Source organism: Crotalus tigris, unplaced genomic scaffold (genome assembly GCF_016545835.1).
Source record: "Crotalus tigris isolate CLP2741 ecotype Arizona unplaced genomic scaffold, ASM1654583v1 scf7180000020033.632256, whole genome shotgun sequence".
Classification (NCBI taxonomy): Eukaryota; Metazoa; Chordata; class Lepidosauria; order Squamata; family Viperidae; genus Crotalus; species Crotalus tigris.
The window spans coordinates 515,658-543,388 of record NW_024097828.1 but is presented as its reverse complement, the minus strand read 5'-3'; the positions used below and the strand labels follow the sequence as shown (position 1 = coordinate 543,388).

The 27,731-nt window shown below is 37.1% G+C and overlaps 1 protein-coding gene and 1 long non-coding RNA gene across 8 annotated transcripts in view; one reads left to right on the top strand and one right to left on the bottom strand.

The window, feature by feature from the left end:
• The window catches only part of LOC120318083, a 93,527-nt gene that overhangs the window by 48,655 nt on the left and 17,141 nt on the right, over nt 1-27,731 (top strand). The gene's annotated exons all lie outside the window — the stretch shown is intronic.
• HEMK1 (HemK methyltransferase family member 1) overlaps nt 18,090-27,731 on the bottom strand; it is a 44,010-nt gene continuing 34,368 nt past the window's right edge. For 5 of the 6 annotated variants that reach the window (XM_039365329.1, XM_039365330.1, XM_039365331.1 and 2 more), the window contains 4 exons: nt 27,117-27,212; nt 25,543-25,659; nt 19,734-19,847; nt 18,090-18,736 (listed from right to left, as the gene is read on the bottom strand). In XM_039365329.1, coding sequence (XP_039221263.1) covers nt 18,688-18,736; nt 19,734-19,847; nt 25,543-25,659; nt 27,117-27,212 — 376 coding nt within the window. In that variant the 3' untranslated portion in view covers nt 18,090-18,687. The remainder of the gene's footprint in view (nt 18,737-19,733; nt 19,848-25,542; nt 25,660-27,116; nt 27,213-27,731) is intronic. The other variant, XM_039365332.1, reaches the window with a different exon arrangement.

Genomic DNA, 27,731 nt, shown 5'->3' with positions numbered 1-27,731 from the left:
ATATATGTTCTCCAGCATGATGAGTATAGAATCCACCGGTGGGTAATCTCAGCCTTCCTGCTCAGTTGAGACTAAGTCAGAAATCTGCCACGCCTCCTTCTGGGCTGGACCTTGCCCAGTTTTTGACTTAGTCTTAGCTCAGAAGGACGCAATTTTCTTGGTTCCTCTGAATACTAGATTAAATATTTAGGTTAAATATTTAGCAGCTAATTAAATTATTTAGTTAATCCAAATTAATTATTAGTCTTACTGGTTAATTTGGCTCCAAATTGTATAGGATAGCTGGCAGCTGACTGCAGCCTCGGCTCTAGCGAGCCTTGCAGGCTCCACCCGAGCTGTCCTTCCTCAGACTCACAGGCCTCCAATAACATCGCAAAAAGAATTTCTCCAGATCTTCCTTCCAGGAGGCACGGGGGCTAGCCTCAGCTGAGCGATCCCCTTGGGAGGCTGGACGGCTTCACCGGAGCCCGTTTTCACCGCAAATCATCCAGACGCGATCCGGATCACAGCGGAGGCTGCACAACACTCCGAACTGCAAGTGGCTTGTTTTTCAGCCTCAGAGGGAGTGAAATAATTACAAAATACTTTTAGCAGCCCCCTCGAGGTTCCCCTGGACAGGGAAGGCCCAGCCGCCTCACAAACGGCTGTTATTTTTGGTGCGGCTGCCATTTTGAAAGCTTTGCAAGTCACAGCCACCATTTTGGGAGCCGCACAACTCCTCAGCGAGGCTTCCCGGCCCACTAGGCCAACTCTATTAATACCCTGCCATGACAGGCATGGATCGGGGGGACGAACTGGACAGCACTGATTCCTATCCCTTTCCATTAAAAATTTAGACCACAGGCCAGTGTACCTGACCATTGGTGACATTGGTGGCAGACCGCCATTTGGGTTCCCCAGTCAACTTCTTGGCCTATCAGCAATCTCTTGACCTGCGGCCTTAACACCTCAATAGAGGTCTTCCAAGCCTTACAGGGCCATGGGACAATTTGTCACGGCCAACTCACTGTGGGACAACTTGCCATGGGACAAAAGTTACATAACGTTGAAGAAATGGTGAAATAGAATCATTAAAGAAAGGATGCAAAAGGAAGGACAAAATGAAACGTGAATGACAGCAATTAAAATAATTGTTTAATTAGTTTAAATAATTAAATAAAAATTTTGATTCGTCCCTTGGCAAGTTGGCTATGGCGAGCTGGCCACGGTGAACTGACCATGTTGAATTGGCAGCAGTAAGTTGGCCACGGCAAGTTGTCCCATTCCGAAATGAAAGGAAATGAAACTTTTTAAATAAGTTAGAAAGACAGATTCACTAATAAGGAATACTTTTTCTCTGTATGTATGTAGGTTTGAGGAGGGGAGAAGGGAATATTCAGGAAGAGATGGATAGTGTAAGAATAAAAATGACAGGTGTACCTCAAAGCATCTTGGATGATGAAGTATATGGGTGTGTGTGTGTGTGTGTGTGTGTGTGTGTGTGTTTGTTTGTTTGTGGAGGGAGGATAATATAACTGCAACTTTCAAGTTAATACAGAAGATTGATCAACACCCTAAAACACCCCGATTTCTAGGAACCCAGAGAGACAGATGGGCTCAGATGGTGCAAGAATATTTAGATTTTCATTTCACTTCTCTATGGAGTTTGATGACAACTATTAATTAATCTCTATATTTATTTTACTGTACTCTATGTGAAGCAATCAAAATGAATCCTCAAATAAGCGCTTAACAAAAATAAAGGTATTGATTACTTTGTTGGAATCAAAGACAAAATCATGAAAGAAAAGAAGGTAGAAGGTTGATAATAATACACTTTAACTACCGTCACTTACTGTAAGCATACTTTCCTAAAGCCATACACAATGTGACTGTGCCCCAAAAGATTTGTGGTTATATGACATACAGGAGGCCTACTAAAAGTTTAATAATTCCAAGATATTTCAATATTACCGTTTATGCTGGAGGAATTAATGCCTATATACACACTGTTATGTATATTGAGAGTTTTGCCTCATTATGGGCATTTAAAGAGTTGGTTTCATAACTCCCATGGGAAATGCAAAAGTTACCAGTTTTATGAATAGTCACAAAGAACTAGACTAGACAGTGGAATTCTTACAATTTCTTAGGCTTCCTGGAAAGTTGTCTGCCGGGTCACGTGAACTTTCAAGCATATCATTAAGCCAGTTATTTGATACACCAAATCATGGAGTTGGAAACAACTTCAGAGATTCAACTTCCTGCTTATGCAGGATCTGTTAATGAATTTCAGAAAAATGGCTAGCCAGATTTTGTTTGAAGTCCTCCAACGAAAGAAAACCATTAGAGGGACAGTTCTTATCATCAGAAAAGTAGTTATAATAGCCAGCCTGAAAATATTTCTCTATGGTTCTGCCCTCTTGGGCAACACAAAAACATTTTCAGTCCCTAATATATACGATAACTATTTAGAAATCTGAAGACTGCAATCCTCTATTTGCTCAGTCTTCTCTTCAACTGGCTAAACATAATTGTTTTTCTTACAACTTGGCTTCCATATCCTGCATCACCTGGATTACCCAGAATTTGCTCCAATTTGTCAATGCCTTTTTTAGACTGATGTTCCGAGAAATGGACATAGTATTTTGAGTGGGGCTTGGCCAAGGTAGAGTGGAATCATTTCTTCCTATTGTGACTGTATATCAATGTATTCCAAACTACCATTTTCCTTTTTAGTAACTACATCACAATGCTGGCTCCTTTTACCCAATTTTCCATGAGGATACCCAGATTTCTTTCACATGGAATCAACTACTATAAAGTCAGTTTGCCCCGATCGTATAGTGTTGATTTTATTTTTCCTCTCTAAAAACAGGACATTGCATTGTTAAATTTCATCCTGTTCATTTTGACCAACTGCTCAAGCATGTTTATATAGTTTGAATCTTCTCTTTCTCTTCTAAATTGTTAACTACTTCTAGTTTTGTGTTTTCTGAAAATTTGATATTTGATGTGGTGACTACTTAGTAGATTCTAAGAACAGGCATGGATGTACTTTATGGAAAGTATTACTTTATGTTTTTACATTACTATGTTATAATAGCTCAGTTCCTCTACTTAGAAAGCATTCTTTGATCTTCATTTAAAGGAAATATTTATTCCCTTACTAGTCGATAAATAGATTAAGTTCAAGCATCTCTCTAAGCAAAAAGTGCATTATGGCTTAGAATGATACATAAATCCAGCTATACAGTAAAGCAGAAAAAAATGTGTGTGTGTTAGTCCCATTTGATAGACCAGACCTAGAATTCAACTCCTCAGGAGGGCTAAAATTGTCTTTATTAGATTGGCTATATAACAATAAGAAACCTTTGCAAATCTGATTGTGCTGTATCTCTTGACCATTCTTATATTCCCATGAATCACAGTAGTGTCTGTCTGAGCTGTTTCCAAATATTATCTCATTTCTCTGGACTGAAAAAATGTTTCCACCCTCTTTTCCCTAGGTTTTTGCATTTTCCATCGAAGTCATATTTCTTACCTTCTACAATACATATATGTATGTATGTATTCATGTTTTTATGCTGCATCTTTCACCTAACTCTATGTGGCTTACCATAATAAGATCAAATACATACAATAACTATTGAATTATCAACATAACAATCAATTTGGTATAATAATCAGTTTATTAATTTGATTTGATAAGTAATAATCAATAGAATAGCGATCCCTAATGTTTCCAGCTTTGTGGATTGGCAAGTGAGAGGGGGAGAGAGAGGGATTGGTTACATGAGAATGGCGGGTGAGTGAGCACAGTTCCATTTGCATGAACGGTGGGCACATGTACTCACTGCACACACAAATGGAGCTGTGTGTGCGCATGCGCTCACCCGCGACTTCCGTGGCCCGGTTCCGAATGGGCAAAGGCATGGAAGGGATTGGGGATCCCTGCAATAGAATATCAAATAATAAATACAATTAACATAAATCATAATATAAAAAATATCTTATAACCCAGCCTTGAACAGTGAGATGGGAAGCATATAAATTTAATACATAAATAAATAACTAGATTCAAACTCCTATACCTTGCCTGTTCAAACCTCAGTGTACAAACACTTATTGGAAGAGCTATCTTTTACAAATCATCTTAAATATTAAAGTACATTATCAAGTACCAATGCCAGGTTTATTATGTAAAATTCTGGAAGTTATTACCGTTAGTGCTTGACCATTTGTTTAGTTACTGTTCAAAGTTGAAAAAAGGGACCTATGACTATTTTTCACACTTATGGTCATCACAGTTTCCCCATGTGGACACTTGGCAACTGGCTTGTATTTATGACAGATGCACTGTCCCAGAGTTATGTGACTTTTGCGATCTTCTGACAAGCAAAGTCAATGGGGTTACAACGGATTTATATTTTAGGGTAAAGAATGTAAAGATATTTCCAAGGACACTGACAGATCATAGTCCAGTATGGATGGAACTGGTTACTGAAAAAGAGGAGAGAAGATCTTGGAGGTTGAATGAAAATTTGTTTAGGCAAGAAATGAATGTTCAGAAACTTAAAGAGCATTTAAAGGAATATTTTGTTTTAAATATGCATAAGGGTACTTCAATGTCAATGGTATGGGATGCAGGTAAAGCTTATATGCGTGGGGTATTGATGCAAATGAATAAGATTCATAGACAAAAACAGGTGCAGAAACGTAATGAGTTGGAAGAAGAGATTAAATTAAAAGAAAAAGTCTTAATTTCGAATCCTACAGATGAGAAGATTAAGGAATCTATAAAACTGCTTAAATCGCAATTTAATATGTTAATAGCAGATCAGACTGCAACTAACTTATTGTATATGAAACAGAACACATTTTGTAATGCTAATAAGCCAGGGAGATGGTTGGCTTATCAATTGCAAAAGAAACAGAAGTTGAGAATTATAGACAAAATAAATTATAAAGGTAAATTGGTATTTCAGAAGGAATTGATTAAGAAATCTTTTTTAGATTATTATAAAAAATTATATATGGGTAGGAAAGTACAGGCTTTAGATATAGATAAATATTTACAAGACGCTCATTTTCCTAAATTAACAGAAGATCAGAAACAAGAAATTAATGGATTGATTACTACAGAGGAAATTGTGAAAGCAATCAAAGAATTAAAGTTAGGTAAAGCACCTGGTACTGATGGACTGACATCAATTTATTATAAGACTTTGATAGATGAGTTGATAGAACCTCTAAGGGAACTTTTTAATAATATATTACAGGGTTTAGAGACCCCCTTGTCTTGGGGCAGAGCTTTTATATCTTTGATCCCAAAAGAAGACCAAGATCTTACGTTACCAAAGAATTATAGACCTATATCTCTTTTGAATGTAGATTATAAGATTTTTTTCAAAAAATTTAGCTAATAGACTTATGATTGTGTTGAATCAATTAATACACATGGACCAAACTGGTTTTATAACTGGAAGGTATATGAAAAATAATGTCAGACAAATTATTAATTTAATAGAATATCTGGATAAGAATAATCAAATTTCTGCAGGATTGATATTTTTAGATGCTGAAAAAGCTTTTGATCAATTAAATTGGCAATTTATGTTAAGATTGGTCGAGGAGATGAATTTTGGAGATAAAATTTTACAGGCCCTTCGAGCCATTTATCAAAAACAAACGGCACAACTTATAGTTAATGGAGGTTTATCAGAGGTATTCCCAATTGAAAAGGGTACTAGACAGGGTTATCCATTGTCCCCATTGCTGTTTGTTTTAACCTTGGAAATTTTATTGATCAAAATTCGGGAATCATCGAAGATAATAGGAATAGAAATTAATAAAAAAGAATATAAATTAAGGGCTTTTGCAGATGATCTAGTTGTTACATTATCTCAACCAACTTATTCTGTAATGGAGTTGTTACAATTGATAAATCAATACGGACAAGTTTCAGGTTTTAAAATTAATAATAATAAGACTAAAATATTGCCTAAGAATATGACCAACTTGGATAAGGAGACCTTGGTTAGATTGACAGGTTTTGAGGTTGTTAATAAGGTAAAATATTTGGGTGTTATTTTATCAGCTTCTAATGTAAAACTGTATAAAAATAATTATGAAATGTTGTGGGTTAAAATACAAAAGGATTTGGATAATTGGAAAAAGCTGCAATTGTCCCTCTTGGGGAGAATTGCAGCGATTAAAATGAATGTTTTGCCAAAATTTCTTTTCTTATTTCAAATGATATCTATTTTAAAGAAAGAAGCAAATTTAGATGAGTGGCAGAAAGGCATCAATAAATTTATCTGGGCAGGGAAAAAACTTAAAATTATACAAGATATATGAGAGAGAGATGGACTCAAGGTACCGAATTTGAAATTGTATTATGATGCTGTGGTTTTGACATTAATTAGTGTTTGGGTTAACTTAACAAATGTAGATATACTCCTTCTGGAGGGATGGGTTTTACTGTTTGGATGGCATGCCTATTTAATTTATAATAAAAAAGTTGATAGGTTTTTTAAATCTCATATTTTAAGAATTTCTTTACTTCGGGTTTGGAAGAAATATTATAGAAGTGACTCAAGAATTCCATTATGGGCTATTCCATGGCATGCAATAGAAGGAATAAGGAGAGGAGTTAAGATGGATGCTATTTCTTATACACAATTACTTAAGTGGGATGGTAAAAATTGGCAATTAAAATCTATTGATGAATTAGTACAAGAAAATATTATCTATTCTTGGTTTCAGTATAGATAACTATCGGAAAGGTGGAAGATAGATTATAAGGTGGGCTTGTTTAGAGAGGATGAGAATTTGTTAAAACAAATCAGAGATCAAAGTCGAACTCACATTAAAAGAATTTATGGTGTGTTAGTGGAATTGGATTCAGAAGCAGAGTTAGTTAAAGACTGTATGGTTAAGTGGGCACAAAATTTTGATGAACCGATTCTATTAGACACATGGGAGGTTATTTGGGTGAGGAATGTCAAATTTACACAAGCCCAAAATCTACAGGAAAATTTTTATAAAATGTTTTATAGATGGCACCTTGATCCACAAAAAATGTCTCGTATGTATTCAAACCTGCAGCCTAAATGTTGGAGATGTGGTTGCTTGGATGCCACTTATTATCATATTTGGTGGTCATGTAAAAGTATAAAAGCTTTTTGGATTAAGATATGGTGGAATATTCAAAGAATTTTTAAAAGAAGGATAAAATTTACTCCACAACTGTTTTTGTTGGGCATTGTTTCGGATTGTGATGATAAAGAGACTATTTTAATGTTAAATTTAATTACTGCGGCTAGGCTGTTAATAGGGCAATATTGGAAGAAGGAATTTTTGCCTACTTTGCAAGAATGGTTTTTTAAAGTATCTTATCTAGCGGAAATGGCAAAAATTTCGGCTTTCTTGAAAGATCAATCGCAAGAGAAGTATCTCTTGGTGTGGAAAAGATGGATAAATTTTATACAATATAAGTATGATATAAGAAAATACCATCTAGCTTTTGAATAATTTATATTTAAAGTTTAAGATATTCATGTAGAAGTATAATTATTATTATTCTTTAATTTTTTTTATTTTTTATTTATTTTATCCTCCTTTTTGTTTTTTACATATAATGGAGTTAAAGTATGTCATAATTTGTTTATTGAGTGTAATGATATTAGTTTAAGGTTTATTTGGGTTTAAATTTTTTTTTTCTTTTTCTTTTAAGTTCTAGTTAAGCCTGTATTCAGCTCTGGGAAGAATGGGGGAGGCTTTTGGGGAGGGTTGGGAGGGATTGGGGAAAGGGTTTTTATTGTAAAATTTTAAAAACTTTTAATTAAAGAAAAAAAAAGCAAAGTCAATGGGGGAAGCCAAATTTCCTTAACAATTGTGTTACTAACGTAACAACTGCAGTGATTCATTAAATAACTGTGGCAAGAAAGGTCACAAAACGGGGCAAAACTCACTTAACAATTGTCTTGCTTAGGAACAGAAATGTTGGGACTCGGTTGTGGTTGTGTGTCGAGGACTACCTGTAGAAATTCCACCATTTTGTTATTCTTTCTGTTTTTGTTGCCATAGCTTTCCCATTAATGCAGCCTTTAAAGGCTTGGAGATTTTCACGAGACTTCTCATTATATTCTGTAATGGAGAAGACAGAATTAGTCCTCCTTCAATTTTGTTTCTGATAAACATGTTTCCCTGGCTGAGAATTGATAGCTTATTTAATGGAATGAAATGTGTAACATGCTTTTCCTTGTCCCCTCAAAAATTTTATGCCAGTTGAGATAGTACTTAGCAAGCAAAGTGATTAAGGAACATATTAGGAGAGGCATTTTTAGCATGATATTTATCCAATGTCATAACTGAGTATTGGGTGAGATTTTTGGAAGAGAGCAATAGGCCTTTTTCAGATGGAAATGAATGAGGGTAGGAAGGGATGAGGACAGAAAGGGATTAGAGTCTATTTTTTCATAGAAGATATTATAGTAGTAAAACTAAGACAAAGTTTTCCAGTGTAGCCAGTGCTAATTGATAAAAGGAAAAGAGATACATTGACTTTGTCTATATTTGTATGAAGGAGAGAGGAGGTAGGGTTAGTGTCTGACACACACCAGATACAAACTTCCCTGATGAATATCCATTCTATATCTACAAAACTTGCCAGGTATTAATTATGTAAATTGAACATTTATATGAGGACACTTTATATAGCAGCTTTTTCCTATCCTAAGATAATTAGAGAGTAACAGTAGTAGTGTAGTAGTAGCTGTTTTATTTGGACATATTATCAGTATGTAGGTTATCGCTTTTAGTTAGAGCTCTGTAAACTCCTACTTGTTTCACACACCCATGTTTCATATTTTAAACATCATAAAGCCTTCTTCATTATAAAGATTGATGCAACAGATCAGTTAAGCAAATGCGTTAATGCAGTCTTTCCCAACCAAATATTATTTAGACATGAGGATTGCAATTCCCAGAATTTCTTGCCAGCATTACTGAAAATGCACAATGTTATTAAAGCTGGGGTATGTAAAGGTTGATTAAGAATTCATTTAATCACTGAAAGCATGGCTTAAAGTTGGTAGATACCATTAAAAATATTCAGATGATGAATTGGAACCTGCTAGCTCACTTAATGGTAGTTATAAAAGAAAATTGCATTTATTTATTTAAGAAAATTGGTATGGCCGCCCATTCAGACTCAGTGATTCTGGACAGCTTACAAAAATGTGTATGTTATATGTTTATTAAGAGTTCTGTATTTTTGTTACTTTAAACATGCTTAAATGATGCTGGTGAGATTACTGGAGCAAACTATATATGGTATTTACACGGTATGCTTGTATAAATGTGATTTGAAGTGAAGGAACTTCAAGTTTTTATTTTCAGCGCTATGAAAGGATTTATATTTATAAATTATATTCTGGTTAGACTGCTGCAGATGATCCTTTTGGGTGGAGTATACCGGCTCCACAGATGCTTGTGGAGAGTATAAAATATGGGTCTCTTCCATTTCACTATCTAGGCCTGGAGAGCATCTCACTGCAGGATAATGCCAGCTATACTAGTTGTCTATTCATTTTTGTATGCAGTGCTGCTTTTTAAAAAATCCTTTAGTATATTAGGACTTAATGGATGCTTGAACATAGATGAGGCTGTCTGAGCTAAAAACTGGCCTTTTTTTGAATGTTCAGTATTTTTGCATAAATGTGACCAAAAGTATGATCTGTTTGGGCACCAGGGACTGCTTCTGTGGAGAAAAGTTTTTCTGCAGCCCAGAGGGGGCGTGGTTTTGTGTGCTGCCTGCATCCCACAGATGGGGCTTCGCTTGTTTGTGCGGAATGATTGCTGGCATGCCGCAGCCCAGTACTGGTTCATGGACAGGGGGTGGGGGACCCTTGGTTTAGAGGAATTTTAGCCCATTTCTTCTTACAGAACAGCTTCAAGCCTGGAATGCTGGTGGATTTCCTTGCCCAAGCTACCTGCTTCAGGTCATTACATTTCTTCTGTTTTAATAATTTTTTGCTTGTCCTTCATTACTATTTTGATGTTTGGGCAACAAAATAGGATCATATATTACAACTCATTACAGATAGTCCACAACTTATGCCTACAATTGGGTTCAGAACTTTCATCTGATTTTATTAACTTTTTCCTCCCCATGAACATTAAGCAAATCTGGCTTTCCCCTTTGACTTTACTTGTCAGAACCCCCCTGGGAATGGCGATCATGTGACCCTGGGATGCTGCAACTGTTGTAAATTCATGTTGGTTGCTAAGAGCTTGTTCATGTGACTTCTGGGATGCTGCAATGGTTGCAAATGAGAGGAGCAATCATAAGTGACTTTTTGGAGCAGTGTCATAACTTCATAAGGTCACTGAACAAATGGTCATAACGTTGAGGACTACCTGTATATTACCTGAGGAGGATAATAATTATCTAAACCCAAGGAGTCCATTTCAAAGGTTTTCTTTTTCTAGGTTTGTAGATATTTACTGATTTTTGAAATTTGGAGATCACTATAACGTAACGAATGGATCTGAATTCATGTTGCTTCCTGCTGTATGATATTGGGGCAGTCTTCTCTTAATTTGCTTTGATGTGAAAGGATATTAACTTACTAAGAAAAAGAAGAGAAGATATAATTAGCATTGCATCATCTCTACCATAAGGCATGATGGCCTCCGGAACATCTGACTCATGTCGGTAAATTAGAAAGGAACAGAATTACTTATGATCTCTAAGCCTAAAGGATGGGACAGAAATTCTAGCAGCACTGTAGTCTATTGCAGCATGGATATTCCTGTAACATGAATGGTAGGAGAACTCAAATGTCCCCCTCCTGGTTCTGCACTCAGTCTTGCTCTACCTCTTGTGGTTTAGTGGCTTAATGATTACTATTGGCACCACCTCTTCCAGGGTGGCATCTCTCCTGCTGTTTTCCCTGTATCACTGGCATGTGAGAAAGACTGGGCTCCTACAAGCTATACTGTTTTCCTGGTAGTTACAAGGTAAAGATGTAATAAGTTAATTGCAGTAGTACCACTCGCAGCTATACAGCGTGAAGCTGTGCGATTGGGATATTAACTTCCTCCTCTCCAACATCTTGGATGATAGATCAAACTCACAAATGATAAATAAAATCAAACTTTATTAAAGGAAAATAAACAATCACACCTAAAAGCCTTGTTTAATTTTAAATTTGTTATTGTTGTTGTTATTGTTAATTGCGAAGTCGTGTCCGACCCATCGCGACCCCATGGACAACGTTCCTCCAGGTCTTCTTGTCCTCTAATTTTAAATATCAACATGCAAATAATCAAAGTTAAACTACCATAGATGCTGAATGGCTTCACAACTATTATTTTTCAGCACAAGAACTTACAACCATGTTCTGCAGCTGCCAAAAAAGCCAATGCAGTCCTAGGCTGTATCAACAGAGGAATAGTATCAAGATCATGTGAAGTATTAGTACTGCTATATATCGCCCTGGTGAGACTAACTTGGAATACTGCATCCAGTTCTGGTCACCATGATACAAAAAAGATCTTAAGACTCTAGAAAGAGTTCTCAGAGAAGCAACAAAGATAATTAGGAGGCTGGAGGCTAGGACATATGATGATCTGTTGCAGGAACTGATATGTCTAGTTTAACAAAAAGAAGGACTGAGACATGATAGCAGTTTTTCAATATTTGAGAGGCTGTCACAAAGATGAGAGGGACAACCTATTCTCTAAAGCACCTGAAGGCAAGACAAGAAGTAATGGATTGAAACTTATCAAAGAGAGATTCAACCTAGAACTAAGGAGAAATTTCCTGACAGTAAGAACAATTAATCAGTGGAACAGATTGACTTCAAAAGCTGTGTATGTTCCAATACTGGAGGTTTTTAAGAAGATATTGGACAGTCATTTGTCCAGAATGGTATATGGTCTCCTGCTTGTACAGGGGGTTGGACTAAAAGATCTCCAAGGTCCCTTCCAACTATGTTATTTATAGTCTAAGCTAGTTCCGATAGGAAAGGTGATAAACTGGCATGTTGAGCAATAATGCACTGTTGTTTAGATAGTTTAAATCAATGTATTCTGCATGCTGGATAACAGAAAACAGATCTGTTGCCGTTTGTCTGATCTGTCTTAAAATGTAATACCTGGAATTGGACATAGTGCTTGGGATGGGGTCTGACCAATACAAAATATAATAGAACTACTTCTTCCTATTCTTTGGATGCTATACCTCAATAGTGCAGCTTAAAATTGCATTTGGCTGTTTTAGCCATATTGTTGCTGATTCATATTTAGCTTGTAATCAATTACTACTCTAAGCACATTTTCACACATATTGTTACCAGGCCAAGTACTGCTGTTCCTATAGATGTGAATTTGATTTTTCCCCATTACATTTGCCTCTATTAAATTTAATTCTGTTATATTTAGCCAATTATCATTTTGAATCTTTTTTTTTTTTTTAGAATACTAGCTGTTCCATCTAGTTTTGCATCATCTGCAAGTCTGATAAGCCTTTAATCCACCACTTTGTCTGAATCCTTACAGAAAGTGTTGAAAAGTACTGGGCTCAGAACCAACATCTATGTCATCTCACTCCAGATTTAAAGGGAAACCACTTTTCAACAATTTAAGTATGATTTTTAAGCCACTTGTGGATCTATCCAAATAGTAGTAGTAGTAGTAGTAGTAGTAATAATAATAGACATGACTGAGTTGCTAAATTAATCCACTGGGCATTGTGTAAAAAATACGACTTGCCTGTGTCCCAAAAGTCGTGGGAACACAGAGTGGAAAAAGTTGTTGAGAATGAGAGGGTGAAGATCTTGTGGGACTTTCGAATACAGACAGATCGCCATTTGGAACACAATACGCTGGATATCACAATTGTAGAGAACCGAAGCATACAGCTGATTGATATCGCTGTACCAGGAGATGCCAGAAAGTCGAAGAAAAAGAACTGGAAAAAATTACGAAATATCACGACCTGGCCATCAAAACTGCGCGATTATGGATGAAACGTGTAACAGTGGTATCCATTGTCATCGGGAGACTGGGCAATGTTACAAAAAACTGCGCTACTCGGAACATCTTATATTTTAAGGAGATACCTGGTTGACACCTAGGATACTGCTAGCAACCCGGTGTCAACTATCAGCGCCAGCCAATTTGAATGTTCAGTTGACTGAGGTTCATGTTTAATGAATAAAAGATAATAATAATAATAATAATAATAATTTGAAGGGACCTTAGAGGTCATCTAGTCCAACCCCCTACTCAGGCAGGAAACCCTATACCATGACATCGTGCAACCTATCGGGAGAGTTTTCCATTGCCGGCAATTGGGTGGGCGCAGCTTCCGCATGACGCGTCTGGCCCACGGGCCAGCAGTTTGACACCCCCGCCCTATACCATTTCAGACAAATGGCTGTCCAGTCTCTTCTTAAAAACTTCCAGCGTTGGAGCATTCACAGCTTCTGGAGGCAGGTTATTTCACTGATTAATTGTTCTAACTGTCAGGAAATTTCTCCTTAGTTCTAGGTTATTTCTCTCTTTGATTAGTTTCCATTCGTTGCTTCTTGACCTGCCTTCAGGTGCTTTGGAGAATATGCTATCTAGGTAATATTCAACTATTTTGTTAATCAAAACATTGCTATATAATACAATGTTTTGCTGAATTGCAATATATTATGTCTACACTAATCCCAGATCCTACTAAGGAAATTATCTGATGAAAAATGTAATAAGATTAGCCTGCCACAACCTGTTCTTGATAAATCCATCACAGATAATAGCTATTACTGCATTATTTTCAAGATGTTTATAAGCCAATCACTTTCTAATCTATTCTGTGGTTCCCTAGATCCATCTTAGCCTGCTTTTTGAAGAGCAGCATTTGTCATACTCTAGTCATCTGGTATGTCATCAGTTCACGAGGTTTTCTTCAGTGGGTTGGTTAGAGATTCAGCAAGACTTAAGCTTTTGGAGATATGAATTCCTTCAAGGTCAATACATACTCCCTGACAATATTTCTATCAAACTCAGGCTACAATCCCTCCCGCCAATATGTCATAACTGCTTCATGGGACATATATCCTGGAGGGCAAGGATCTCATTGTTGGAATGTAAAGACTGACTGCAAATTAAAACTGGGGAGCATGAAGCTTCAGCTTAGTGGAAACAAACAAATTTCATTTGAAAATATAAGAAACAAATAAAAAAAAAACCCCAGCTAATTCTAAAGCAGGCAAGTCAAATTGCCGGCTCATCAGCTGAGTGCATCATGCCGAAACCGTGCCCACCCCATTGCTAGCAATGGGGAAAAGTCGCAATACGTCGCGTGATGTCACAAGTTTGACATGCTTGTTCTAAAGCATAGATCAAAGCCTGGTATCAAGTAGCTTTTCTCCTCTTAATCAGTTTGTACACCATATGCAAATTGTGCTTGGTGTCTAACTCTGAAAAATGCATTGTAACATGATAGAATTAGACAACTGATGCACCTGGCTTTTATATTCTCGAAAGTGATAAACATACTACTAAACCATTCTCTAAAAAAGAAGTAGTTATAATATTATTACTGTGGGCAAAGAGATTTCTTTTTTCAGTTGTGTACCATTGTACATATCACTAATTGTTTATTTCTGAAAAAGCCAAAAGCAAAGCAAGCATGGCTTGGCCAATCTGTTTTCTGTTTGTAGCTTTATTTTATTTTTATATTTTTTATTTTATTTTATTTTATTTATACACAGACATACATACATACTTGTAAACTGCTTCAATTTAGATGAGTCTGGGCAAACCAATACAAAATTAATATTTCCATACCTTAAAAAGAGCCCTCAAGATTATAATAAGATTTTCAGAGAGTTGGGTGGAACACACAAAGCAGACCAGAAATAGGTAGTTAACCACAAACCAATCATGTTTTCTCATTGGTTAAGTCACAGCTGCAACCAGAAAGCCAACAACGTCTTGTTTTCAGATTGTATGTTACTTCCCTAAAAAACACTCAAGGTTTATTCACTGAACAATACACCAAGTAAAAAACAATACCACTTAGATAAATTCAGTCATTTTACAGCTTAGATCAGGGGTAGGCAACCCTGGCTCTTTTATGACTCATGGACTTCAACTCCCAGAATTCCTGATCCAGCATGGCTCAGCTTGGAAACCTCTCCCTTTCCCCTTACCATGGCTGGCTCAGGAATTCTGGGAGTTGAAGTCCACGAGTCATAAAAGAGCCAAGGGTTGCCTACCCCTGGCTTAGATGAACTGTGTCACTATTAAAAAAAAATTGTGACAAAAGACCAGTCTACACTCTCCCTTCTTTGATTTTCTCTTCATTGGGAGACTCCTACCTTCACCTATGCAACCAATATTTTGCCTCCAGGTGTGTTTAAACAATAAGTGACATAATTAACCAGCAGCTGTTCAAATGACATGTGATGGGGCAGAGAATTTCAGTCTAATACTGAGTTAAGATCATTGATCTTAACGCTACAAAGAAATGGTGAAGTCAGGCTATGCTTCCTCGAAAACAGCCAAAATCAATTACAGGTAGTCCTCGTCTTAGAACAGTTCATTTAGTGACTGTCTGAAGATACAATGTAACTGAAAAAATGTGACTGTTTTTCACACTTACGACCATTGCAGCATCACCATGGGCATGTGATCAAAATATGGATGCTTGGCAACTGGTTCATATTTATGATGATCGCAGTGTTTCGGGATCATGTGATCACCTTTTGGGACTTTCCGGCAAGTAAAGTCAATAGGGAAGCCAGATTCACTTAACAACCATGTTACTAAATTAAGCCCTTCAATGATTCACTCCACAACGTTGGCAAGAAAGGTTGTAAAATGGGGCCAAATTCACTTAATGACTGTTTCACTTAGCAACAGAAATTTTGGGCTCAATTGTGGTCGTAAGCTGATATTTTTTACTCCTTCCTTCACCTAATTTTTTTAAAAAATCCAGTCAATTAGTGCTTGTGGGTCTGTAACAAAGTAGGATTGCATTTATCACAAGTGCAAGTCCTCTGGCTTTGAATCAAGCATTTCAGGCAGTAGACTTAGCAGAAAATACAAAACTATTTTATACAAGACCGTTTCAAGAGTAGTTAGAATCTCCAAAAAGTTAATTCGTATAATAACTCTACAAAGTCTTGGATTTAGTCTAAAAAAGCAACTTGCCTACTGCCCTTTCAATTCTATGGTTTAGATTGTTATTTTTAAACCTTGGCAACTTTAAGACAAGTGGACTTTAACTCCCAGAATTCCCCAGCCAGCGTTGCTGGCTGGGGAATTCTGGGAGTTGAAGTCCACCTGTCTTAAAAGTCCCCAAGGTTCAGAAACACTGGTTAGATGAAATGAATGAGGATATCCAGTCTCTCACTTTGCCCTCTTTACTGCTAGATCAGCAGTTCTCAACCTGCATTTGGGGTCGAACGACCGTTTCACGGGGGTCGCCAAACAATGCAGTCTGCCATTTTTTCCCCTTTTCCTTAGCTGTGCTACTCCCTTTTATTCAATTGGCTTTTGAAAGCCAATAGAATAGACTCTCTTGAATAGAGTCTAATTCTATTGGCTTTCAAAAGCCAATAGGAATTGTCCAGGCTATCTCTGCCCTGCTGAGCCCGCCAAAAGTCCCATTCTGCAAACGGTGCTGCAAGTTGTCTGCAGCGAAGGCGAGCTGTCTGGACGTTTCCACCCCTCCCTGCTGAGCAATTACTAAAAATGTAAGTAAAAGAGGGCCAAGGGTGGGAGGTGGGAGGCCGGCGGGCGCAGGGAGGGTTGCTGGCGCGCATGGGGCCCGGAGGGTGCCTTACCTCCCTTGGGCTGGGCCAGCTAGTGGCCCAGCTGGTGGTCGGCCTGCTCCGTCTCTGCCGCTTGCCAGCTACGCTTCGGCCGGCACAGGGGGCAGCACCAGGCATGCGCGGCGCTCCCAGGCAGGGAAGTCCTCGACTTACGACTGGTTGGGTAGTCCTCGACTTACGACCGGTTGGATAGTCTTTGACTTACGACCGGTTGGGTAGTCCTTGACTTACGACCAGTTGGGGTCGCGGCATTAAAAAGGTTGAGAACCACTGTGCTAGATCAACCAATCTTTGACTTTCATACAGGGAAGACTATCAGGGTGAAACTGAACAGACGCAGTTAGCAGGGCAATATTTTGTTGAAGTCTCCAATCCTAATTCTGGGGATAAAGAAGTATAATCCTCACCTGGTCTCTTATTAAGAGTTTAGACCTCTGATTAGGCTGAAATTTCATTTGCACCCTTGGAGCAAAGTGCCTCTCTCTCAAGTCAGAAACCACAGCAACTTTCTAACTTTACTTAAGTTCCTCTTGATAATTACAGCCAGGTATCTACCACTAGAAGCACTGTGCCACCACCTGGCACCAAGCCCATGTTATTTCTAAGAAAACTGACACTGTTGAACAGCTATAGTATACTCATCTACTAGCAGCTGCAGGGCAAACAAAACCCAACCTCTGCACATTCATTGTTGAAAACCACTACCTACTTTCTTACCCTTGTTAATTCTACAAGGAACTGAAATCTGTGCCAGCTTGTACCAACAGCATAACAGCATGTTTTATGACAAAATTACTAAGTTTGGGAGAGCTCGTAGTTAAATAATAAAAGCTTTCCGGGTTAGAACCTCCCCTCAAGGGACATCGGATGGGTTTGGGAATGTCACACTACTTACAGGCTGCCATGTTAACATATTTTATGAAAGGCATCTGTAGTCTTTTGCCAAAAGTGTATCAGATGTTATGGTACACACTGTAATGAAAAAGACAGGTTGCTCTTTATCAATGTACTTTGGCAAAGAATCCCACCATGTGCAAGAAGAAATGGCAATTCCATTTGTGTCCTTAAGCGAGGGTCAGTATTTGTGGTATCATTTTACAGATCACTGGCACAAGGTTGAGGAAATGAATGTGACCAGAAAGAAGAAAACAGAAGAACGCAGTACAGCGATACAGGCAGCATGTACCAGTGGAAAGTTATATTCAGATCCAGCTTCGAATTTCAATGAACCTATTGGGCAAATTTTTAAAAAATGCAAACAGCTGAATACAACAGAGTGCTTTTTTCATTCCTAAAATAATGCACTGGAAAACAACAACATGCCATTTTACAATAGTATTTATCAAAAGGGAAATTAAGCAGCAAAATCCAATACTAATACATTATCAAGCACAGAGTACACTTTGAAGCTTCCCTCTGACATGTACTAATTATAGACACATACACATTTTGTTCAGCAAATTCAATTCCTGCTTCTCAGCACCTGAATTACAGATCAAAAACTCTAAATAGGCAAACACTTAAATAGCAATTAGGGGACAATGGAATGGAAAGGAAAAACAATCTCTTTCTAAGTTTCTCCTTATGATTTAAAAAAATGTTTCTATATCTCATGTTTCTATAAAAGTATTTTATTCTGCATTTATAGTATTTTATTCTTACCTCCATTCTACGCCCTTAGTTTGAGTAATGCAAAGTGATTATAAGATAAAAAATAGCAATTATACATTGGATATAAATGGTATATCTCACGTAACAACTGGAATAACCACAAAGTAACTTGAAAATTTGAAATAAATCCTCCTCAGCAAAATGCGAGTTAGCAGATGTTATCAAGAGACATCTGGCTTCCTTAGAACATACAGAACTAGTCATGATCTTCTTTCCTACGTTTTTGAATGTGCAGAAACCTTGGCCTGGATAAATGTAAGACAAATCACAACATTAAATCTTACTAAGAAGAGCATAGAAGTTTAAAAGGGAACTTTATAGCACTTTAAAGACTAGCACATTTTACAGTATGAGCTTTCTTGGAATTTATTAGATGTTGAAAGTTTTATAATCCCTTAATAATATGTTAGAATGGTTTTAACCAAGAACTGTAGGTTACAAAGAGTTCATGGGATTGTTTGTTATCAGGAGATCAGTTAATTAATTTTTTCATGATATAAATCAATTTCCAAGCTGTTCTTAAGTTTCACAAGAGTCATTTTACTACTCCAGGTGTTCAATGAAAAGAATAAAGTACAATATTTGGCCCAGCGTCTGCATAATATACAAATAAAGTGAAAGATGTTCAACAACATTTCTCTGTATTCTATGCAGAAAGCAACATCTCTCCTCAATGTTTCCTATGCTTCCATGGAACTGTTTGAGGCACAGCATTTATATACTTGGCTCAACTTTGGCTTCATAATATACAGGTAGTCTTTGACTTACGACCACAATTAAGTCCAAAATTTCTGTTGCTAAGCAAGACATTTGTTAAGTGAGTTTTGCTCCATTTTTACGATCTTTCTTACCACAGTTGCTAAGTGAATCACTGCAGTTGTTAAATTAGTGACATGATTGTGAAGGGACATGATCTGGCTTCCCCCTTGATTTTGCTTTTCGGTAGGTTGCAAAAGCTGATCCCATGACTTTGGGACAACTATCATAAATATTAATCAGTTGCCAACCATGTGAATTTTGATCACCTGACCATAGGGATACTGCAATGGTCATGTGAAAAACGGTCATAAATCACTTTTGCCAGTGCCGTTGTAACTTTGAACAGTCACTGAATGAACTGTTGTAAGTCGAGGTCTACCTGTATTGTGGGCTGCCAATACAACTTGGTACAAGGGTTCTATAAGACGCTTGCTGCATAAAGAAACAAGAAAAATGAACATCTAGGAATCTTCCCCATCTTACTTTCCACAGAAGTCCTTGTGTGTAGCAGATACAAAGAGGTTCAAATCAGGATGACCGGACAGCCAATTTGTTACCATTTTGGGGTGCCTGGGGTCAACCTCCAAATACACACTCCTGAAAGAAGAAAAAACAACAACCATCTTTATTAAAACTTGCTTCAATGAAAAATACACAAATTAGCATGTTGTGAATCTGGTTCCAGTGGAGTTTTGTAAAGGCATACTGGGGTGGTTTTTGCAATGATTCAAAGTCCCTAAACTTCCAATTTAACCATATTTATGGCTTGCTTTTGGCAGCTTTTTGGTTTTATTATGAGTATGAGTTAAATGAAAAATTGGATAAATGCTAATGCAAGCATATGCCCCTTAGGTGCAAGTCTCTCCAATCAGACACTAGGTTATGAGAAAGAACTCTCCCAGTTCATTGTGCAGTGGATCCTACATTCTTGTAGAGAAAAGTCCATTTAATGCAGTCTGTGAAATCCATTGTTATTAATCTCTTTATCAGAGAAAAATAAACCCTATTTCTTTTATTATATAAACTGATGAATATTTATATGAATAGTACCGGTTTAAAGTTTGGTGAGGTCTGATGCTCTCAGGGGCAGCTTTGCCCAAGTGACTTCCCCATTTTTTTTTTGTGCCAGCTCCTCCCTTCCATCACAGCAATTCAAGCACTTTTACTGTAAATCATTTCCTCATTTATAAAAATGTGAACATGATTATGTAGTCATATCACTGTACGTTAGTCAGTTTTTGGTTTTACTAGTTTTACTGTTTATTTTATTGTTGCATATATTGATTTATTTTTGGATGGTAAGCCACCAGAGATTTCCTTGGAGATCTTAATTCATTCTCTTTTATCTTTATATAATTTAGAATCATTTGCATCTTCTCTTGTCTTTTTGTTCAGCATTTTGTTCTGCTGAATAATTGCCTTTGCATGAATGCTTTACTGCCATCCCATACTATTTTATTATCAGTGCACTTGTTGAAATTATTCTAAAAAAAAAATAAGACCCCTTTTACATTTTTTCACTATCAATTTACATTGTAGTAATATTTCATTTGATCTCCATCTATAGGTCCAACTTTCTTCTTGTATATTAAAATCTAGTTGCCCGCTCTCAAAGTGAAACACATACACACCTAAAACATAGTATTATACAACATATGTATAGACCCACACCTCTACATGTACATAACAAATAAATATTAAATACTGTCCATCTTGAATATACAATGAAAGGAGGCGGCTTGAGAGAATTTATTTAGTAATCAAAAAAGAAATATGAACTTTGTATAATTTTGGTATAATTGTATAATTAAACTTTGTATAATATAGATCACAATGTAAGTGATTGATTTTTGGATGCAAATTTTCTTATTTCCTGTACAACAAAACTTTAACTTACTTGTAAGAAATTATCTATTTCAGTTACTTTTTAACATTGTTTTGATGTGTGTGTATTGTATACATAACATAGTGTAATTATTTTTTTTTCATTTGGACAAAAATATGTAACTTCTCATTTGATAAATAATTTTGAAATTTACATTTTATACATGTAAAGTATATTATGTGCTTGTTTTGAAAATACTTTAGCAAGGACAAAGGAATCACAAAATGCACAGTGATGATGATTTAATCATTTTGTATCCAAACTCATGCCTACACTTACTCACAGCATTTTGCAGTCCACAAAATAACTGACAACAAAAGAACTAAAACAAAGTAAAAATTCTATTTTTCACCCCAAATGTTGTGTCATGTGTCTAACTAATGAAACACTTCAAAGAACTTTCAGGCATGGTTTAACCTAAAAAAGCCTTTATTAGTGTAGAGGTGTGTCAGCATGGCATGATGGATGCCAAGATCTGAATTTCCTTTCCCTTTACACATAACATTCCAGGCATTTCCCCTCCCCTATTTTAGGGTCATGATTTAAATCTTCCAATTAACCTGGAGGGCAAAGATTCACTTCCATTCCTTTTCCCGGGCTTTCCTTACTAATCTCCTCCCTTTCTCTGTCATCTGAATTAACTCTAAAAATACCAGACAGTTCTGCATATTTTGTCAAAGCAAGAATATTCAATATTAGCAGCATTGACACACTGAATCAATCAGGCTCAGTTAAATTTACATATGGAAGTAGTTCACATCAGCAAGAAAAAGAAATATTTTCCTCTCTCTGTCACTGACTTCTCTATTTTGAAGATAGAGATGAGAGAAAGAATTCATTTTTTTGAAAAAATTATGACCTTGAAAAATAATAGTTAATGACTCAGGTTACAAATGAAAGTTCTCTCAATGAAACTGGTTCCTCTTTTCTTTAAACCGGTCTTCTAAGAGAGGGGGAAAGATCTTACCAGCTTTTACTCTCTTATGCTTTAGAAGAAACATTGTATTTTCTCTTCAGTGGAAATTATTTGAAATTTTCAGTCTTATACTAAGCTTGACAAGAGTTTTATGTGTTAAATTCTGTGTTGTATATATTAAGAATTCCATTCTGTTCTTCTTTCTATAGTATATACTAGAATACTATAATAAAGATATTGGACTGAAATATAGCAAATATTTTGTTTGCTAGTTTGAACTGTATTTGACTTGTAAACAATGAAACCCCCGAGAATTTCTCATCTCCCAACCTGTTTTCATGCAGATCACTAACAACAGAGCAAGATTTTCTGGTAAACAGGTGTGTCCATAATGATAGGATGACACACCAAAGCCAAAGCACAGGATGATACTGGGAGAAGCTGCCTTTATCTTCCCCAAAGGAGCTTTCGCAAATTGCTATAATTGTTTATGAACGTAGTCCAAGAACACAGAATACTTCCGCCCAAATGGTTTATCCTTTTTTAATGTTTCATTTATAAATTCCATCTTTTCCACTATAATTTTCTTCAATTATATAATCCTTAAATCTCAAAGATCCACAAGCATTCTTGGAAACAGCAGTTTCAGTCAATATTACTGGTAGTTAAGGATTATGTGAGAAGGAAGTTTTTTATTCTTATAATTTCACATTTTTAAAATTGTCCAAATTCTCAATGATGCTGGGCAATGTACAAATTGAAAACCAAAGAAACAGAACAACAATAGTCAACAGAAAAGCAAGATGGTCACCCTGATGGAACAGACACAAGAATCCCTCACAAAAAGAATCCACATTTTGTCCTAGCCTAAAGCCTGGAGGAAAAAGCCTGTTTTCTGGGTCCCATCAGATGACATCGTTAATGAACAGGACCCAGATCATGCTGACTCCATTTAAACTTATAGGATAGGCAGAAAAAAAGGGATGGTCCCTCAAATAACGAACCTGATGCCATACAGAGCTTTGTAGATGACAGCTAAACTTTAAATTACACTCATATGTATATCAGTAACCAGTGTAGGTTGCACATTGTGTTGGTGATAATTTTCACTTTGTGTAACTTGCATAGAATAATACTTCTGAGAAGAAAGACAATGAATGTAATTTAATAGTTCGTCTAAGATATATGGTAATGTACGCTTGTGAATAAGAATGGAAAGCAGAGGAATAATGACCCGTATGTATGTATGTATGTATATGTATGTATGTATGTATATATACATGTATGCACATATGTATATATGTTTGTATTTATAATACACCTTCCTCTTCCTATTTTCCTCACAACAAAAACCCTGGCTAAGGTGGGACTTCAACTCATGATCTCTTGCTTTCTAGTCTGAAACTGGCTGTCATATACGACTGTACATGTTTTTTTCCTCTCCTTTCCTACTCAAAAGGTGATGGGGAAGGGCACAGAATTCTACCCAAAATTAAAAAAAAAATAGTTTCATTCTCTATCTCTCTTTTTTTCTGATTTGCAGATTACTAAACAGGAAGACAAAACCAAGACAAGTCAAACTTCTTGGACATGTGGGAACTTTTTCAATGTTGGAAATGTGATAGAAAACCTTCCCATTCCAACACTCCAGAGAAGCATGTCACAGGCATCCTCATAAGTGGATGTCATATCTCACCCATTCAAAAAATGATTGCCATGGTGATCAACAACAATCACAGAATAATCATTTATGAAAAAGATTTATGTATATTCCTCAATCTTGGAGTTTGAAGGTTCTGCACAGTGTCTTAGCTGTTCCCAGCACTGCACTCTTCTGCACAGACTGGGACCACTTTGGCCTTTACTTTTCACATCCTCCTGGTACACATCTAGCTCCTGGTACACATCTAGCTCCTGGTACGTTTCCAGCTTCTCATACTCTTTCCAGATGTTGCTGACACTGGGCACTGCTATATCTAGTACCACCATTGTCTTCTGGTCCTTGTCTATTAACACGATGTCTGGTTGATTGGCTAGTCTCTTCTTGCCATTTTACACCCTGCCACTAATATGTTGGAGAGTCTTTGAGGCATTTCTGCAGTTTGCCCTCTGGGTCCTGTCTGGTATGGTAGACCCCTGCTTCTATGGATCTGGTGCTTAATGTCAGGTCTAGGAAATCAGAAGCCAGATTAGAGTTCAAAAGCACTACAAGTTTATTTCATGCTACATTTACTAGAATCCGATTGAGGCAAATTGGTGCCAGCTAAGAGTCAACAGGCTTCATGGGGGGGCTGGACTTAGGTTTTTTTTTAATGGGGATGTAGCAGCTCCAAAATGATGTGGTGTTTGACCCCACCCCCAAGCTCAGTCTGGTCATTTTTACACTTAGTGCCTGTTCTTCTACTGCTATGATCAGTATCTAAGTGCTGTCTTTTAGTCCAGCCCTTTCCAGCCACTGGTAGAATTTCCCAATGTCTGCCACCTCAGCCATCTGTCAATGGTATACCTCACCTAGGATCTTATTTTGCAATGGCACTTTGATCTTTTCCATGTCTGCAGGCATTCTCTTAGCAGCTCATCTTTAGCTGTCATTTTATTGATGCACACCTGCTTGCTCTGTTTTTGTCCAGGACAATGGGTTTAACACTAACAGACTCCATCTGCTCTCTTTCCGGTTGGTGTACAGTCTCTGAATTTGGAAATTTCTGTACATTGTGAAGAGCTCTCTTCTAGCATCTGGTCATATTTCTCCAGTCCAAATGACATCCTGATGTTCTCACTGTATATCCATATCGGGTAAATCAGTGAACGAATGTCTCGTTCACTCTTAGCATAGAATTTGATGTCATTCATATAGAGGAGATGACTGATGGTAGTTCTACTCTTTAACTTGTATCCATATCCGGTCCTTAAATATCTAAAACTACAAACCATCTTTAAAGAAAATAAAATTTAGGTGAGGCAGGAAATCCATGTTGCTAAATGCTGCTAAACATGGTGATATTCATAAGCACCTTGCATTCTAAGATTTGAGTACACTAGCAAGAATAGGATTTTCTCTATTTCTTCTCTCTCTAAAATTGGGAAACAACTGGGAGAAAAAAGCAGAAGTTGCTCTCTGATGAGCATACTTCTGTGCCACTCTGCATAGATGATTTTGGCTGCAAAGTACAAGACAGAAAATGTCATTTTATTTCTTTGATAATGCTGTCTGTTCAATTGTGTCTGATTCTTCGCAATTCTATGGATGAGCGCTCTCTATTTTCTGATTTGAAAGGCTTCTTTCAGTTGTTTTATGTTCTGGCTGGTATCGGGTTTTATATCGTCTAGCCACTGTGTTTATTTGGCAGCTTTGTTTTCTTTTATCATAGAACATTCTGAACATAATGCCTTTTCCAGAGAGTTTAAGCACATAACAGGGTGGAATTTTGTAATTTTGCCTTCCAGTGATATGTCTGATTTTATATGCTTCAGTACTAGTTGTTTGTCACCTTTGTTGTCCAATGAATTTGAAGAAACCCTCTCTAAACATCATTGCTTGAACAAGTTGATTTTCCTCTGTCCAGTTCTTCTGTCCAGTAGACGATTCCATGGTCCAAAATTCATAACTGTAAATAAATATGGGAAACACAATAATGCAGACTAATCAGGATTTAGTTGCAAAGCCAATGTCCTTGCTTTTCTATACTCTATGCTCACAATTGCTGTGTGATTCAGTGCAATTGATGATTTATTTTTGGTCTGCATTCACTGCTTTTAATCAATCTACATTCCTAGAAAAAGAGGATTCTTACAGGCATTCAATCTCTTTGTCATCAATTGTTATTTTGACATTTTCATTCCTGGCAGTGATTGTAAGGTTGGGGTTTTTTTATGTTCAGGAAGAGGCCAAATTTCTCACTTTTTTTCTTTAATCCTTTTGAGTTTAGGCCTTTTTTTTTGTTTTCCAAGAGGAGAGTTGTGTCATCAGCATACTGAAGATTGTTGATGTTCCTTTCCCCAATTTTTACTCTGATTTTTGATTCTTCAAGTTCCAGCTTCCTCATGATCACTTCAGCATATAGGTTGAATAAAAAAAGGTGGAAGAATGCAGCCTTGCTGCACTCCTTTCTCTATTTGGAATCAGTGTTTCCACATGCACAGTGACTTTGTATGGAGCAACTGCACCAACTTAACCAGATGTGTCGACATTCCCAGGTCTTCTAGAGCTCTCCGTGGCTTTTCATGATAGGCACACTCAAAAGCTTTCTTGTAAAAGCAGATGTAGGTGTGGTTTTTTTAAATATATTTTTCTCTGATTCAGTGCAGATTTGCTACATGTACCAGTACTGTGACTCCTTCTGAAGATAATTTGAACACCTGGTGATTTCCTTTAAATGGTCAGCACCAAATATTGTTGTATAATCTTAAGAAGAATCTTGACAGCGTGACGGATGAAGGCAATTGTGCAGTAATTGAAGCAATTCTTAGAGTCAACCCTTTTCACAACAGAATGAACAATGATATTTCCAAACCTGTAGCTATATATTTATTTCTCAGATTTTCTGTCACATGATTGTGGGTAGTACAGGCCTTGGCAATTCTGCAGGGATGATATCAATAGCTGGGACCTTGTTGTTTGGCAATTGACTCATTGCCCACATCTTACGGAAGGATGGCTGGTTCTATTTCTGTTTTCCTTTCCTCAGCCTTGAGGAGGCTGGACCTCTTCGTTGCTCTTCTGTATATTCTTGGCACCGGTTCTTGATACCTTGTTGATCAGATAGTTCTGTCCCTCCCTTGTTTTTGATGATGCTTTTATGAACAGTAAATGGTGTTTGTAACTTTTTGAGTTGCACAAATGCATTCCTGGGGTGGCCCTTCATTCAGCCCTCTTTTATCTGCTTGCAATGCTAGTCCCGGTAAACTTTGTTGCCTTTCTTGGCTGCTCTTTGGAAATGTGCTGTCAATCTCCTTGCTTCCTCCTGTTTGCCTGCTGTTTTGGTTGGGTTTTTTTTCCCCACCGGTTCCTTAGTCCCTTAAAACAGAACTTATTTCAAAAGAAGCAGTCAGTATCAGAACTTACCCACAATTCCTGAGAATGTAAGAGGCCATTTTCAGAATCTCTTTGATTATGCTCATCCCATCCGTTCCTCCATCCAGGGCACTGAGGTCCTCAAACCTATAAACCAAAGACACATCTAAAAACCAGGTCACATCCTGGGTTTACAGACAACAGAAAAGCATACTACTTCAAGGGCAAAGGCAAACATGTCATTAGATTTGGTCATTAGGAACGAGAATGGAAATTCTTGGTACTGAATTTTTATTGGAAAACTTAGGGGCTTTCCAGTTGGAGATGATAATCATTTTGGAGATGATAATCATTTATTTTAGAGATGATAATCATTTATTGCATTACTGTCAACAAAGGTATTCACAGAAAAAAATTACAGCAATACCAGCTTTCAATTTTAACAAAACTAATGTGACTAATTTATCCTTACTCCACCCACCCACCCTCCGCCTGTGGCCCACTACTGGGCCATGGCCCATTCATAGCCAGGCTGTGGAAGTGGTGGGTGAGCGTATGCAAAGCCCCATTTGTGCAAATGGCAGGTGTGCCTGCCTGCCACCCATGCAAATGGAGCTGTGCATGCTTGCCTGCCCGCTTGGGTGGAGCCATCCCCTCTCCCTTCCC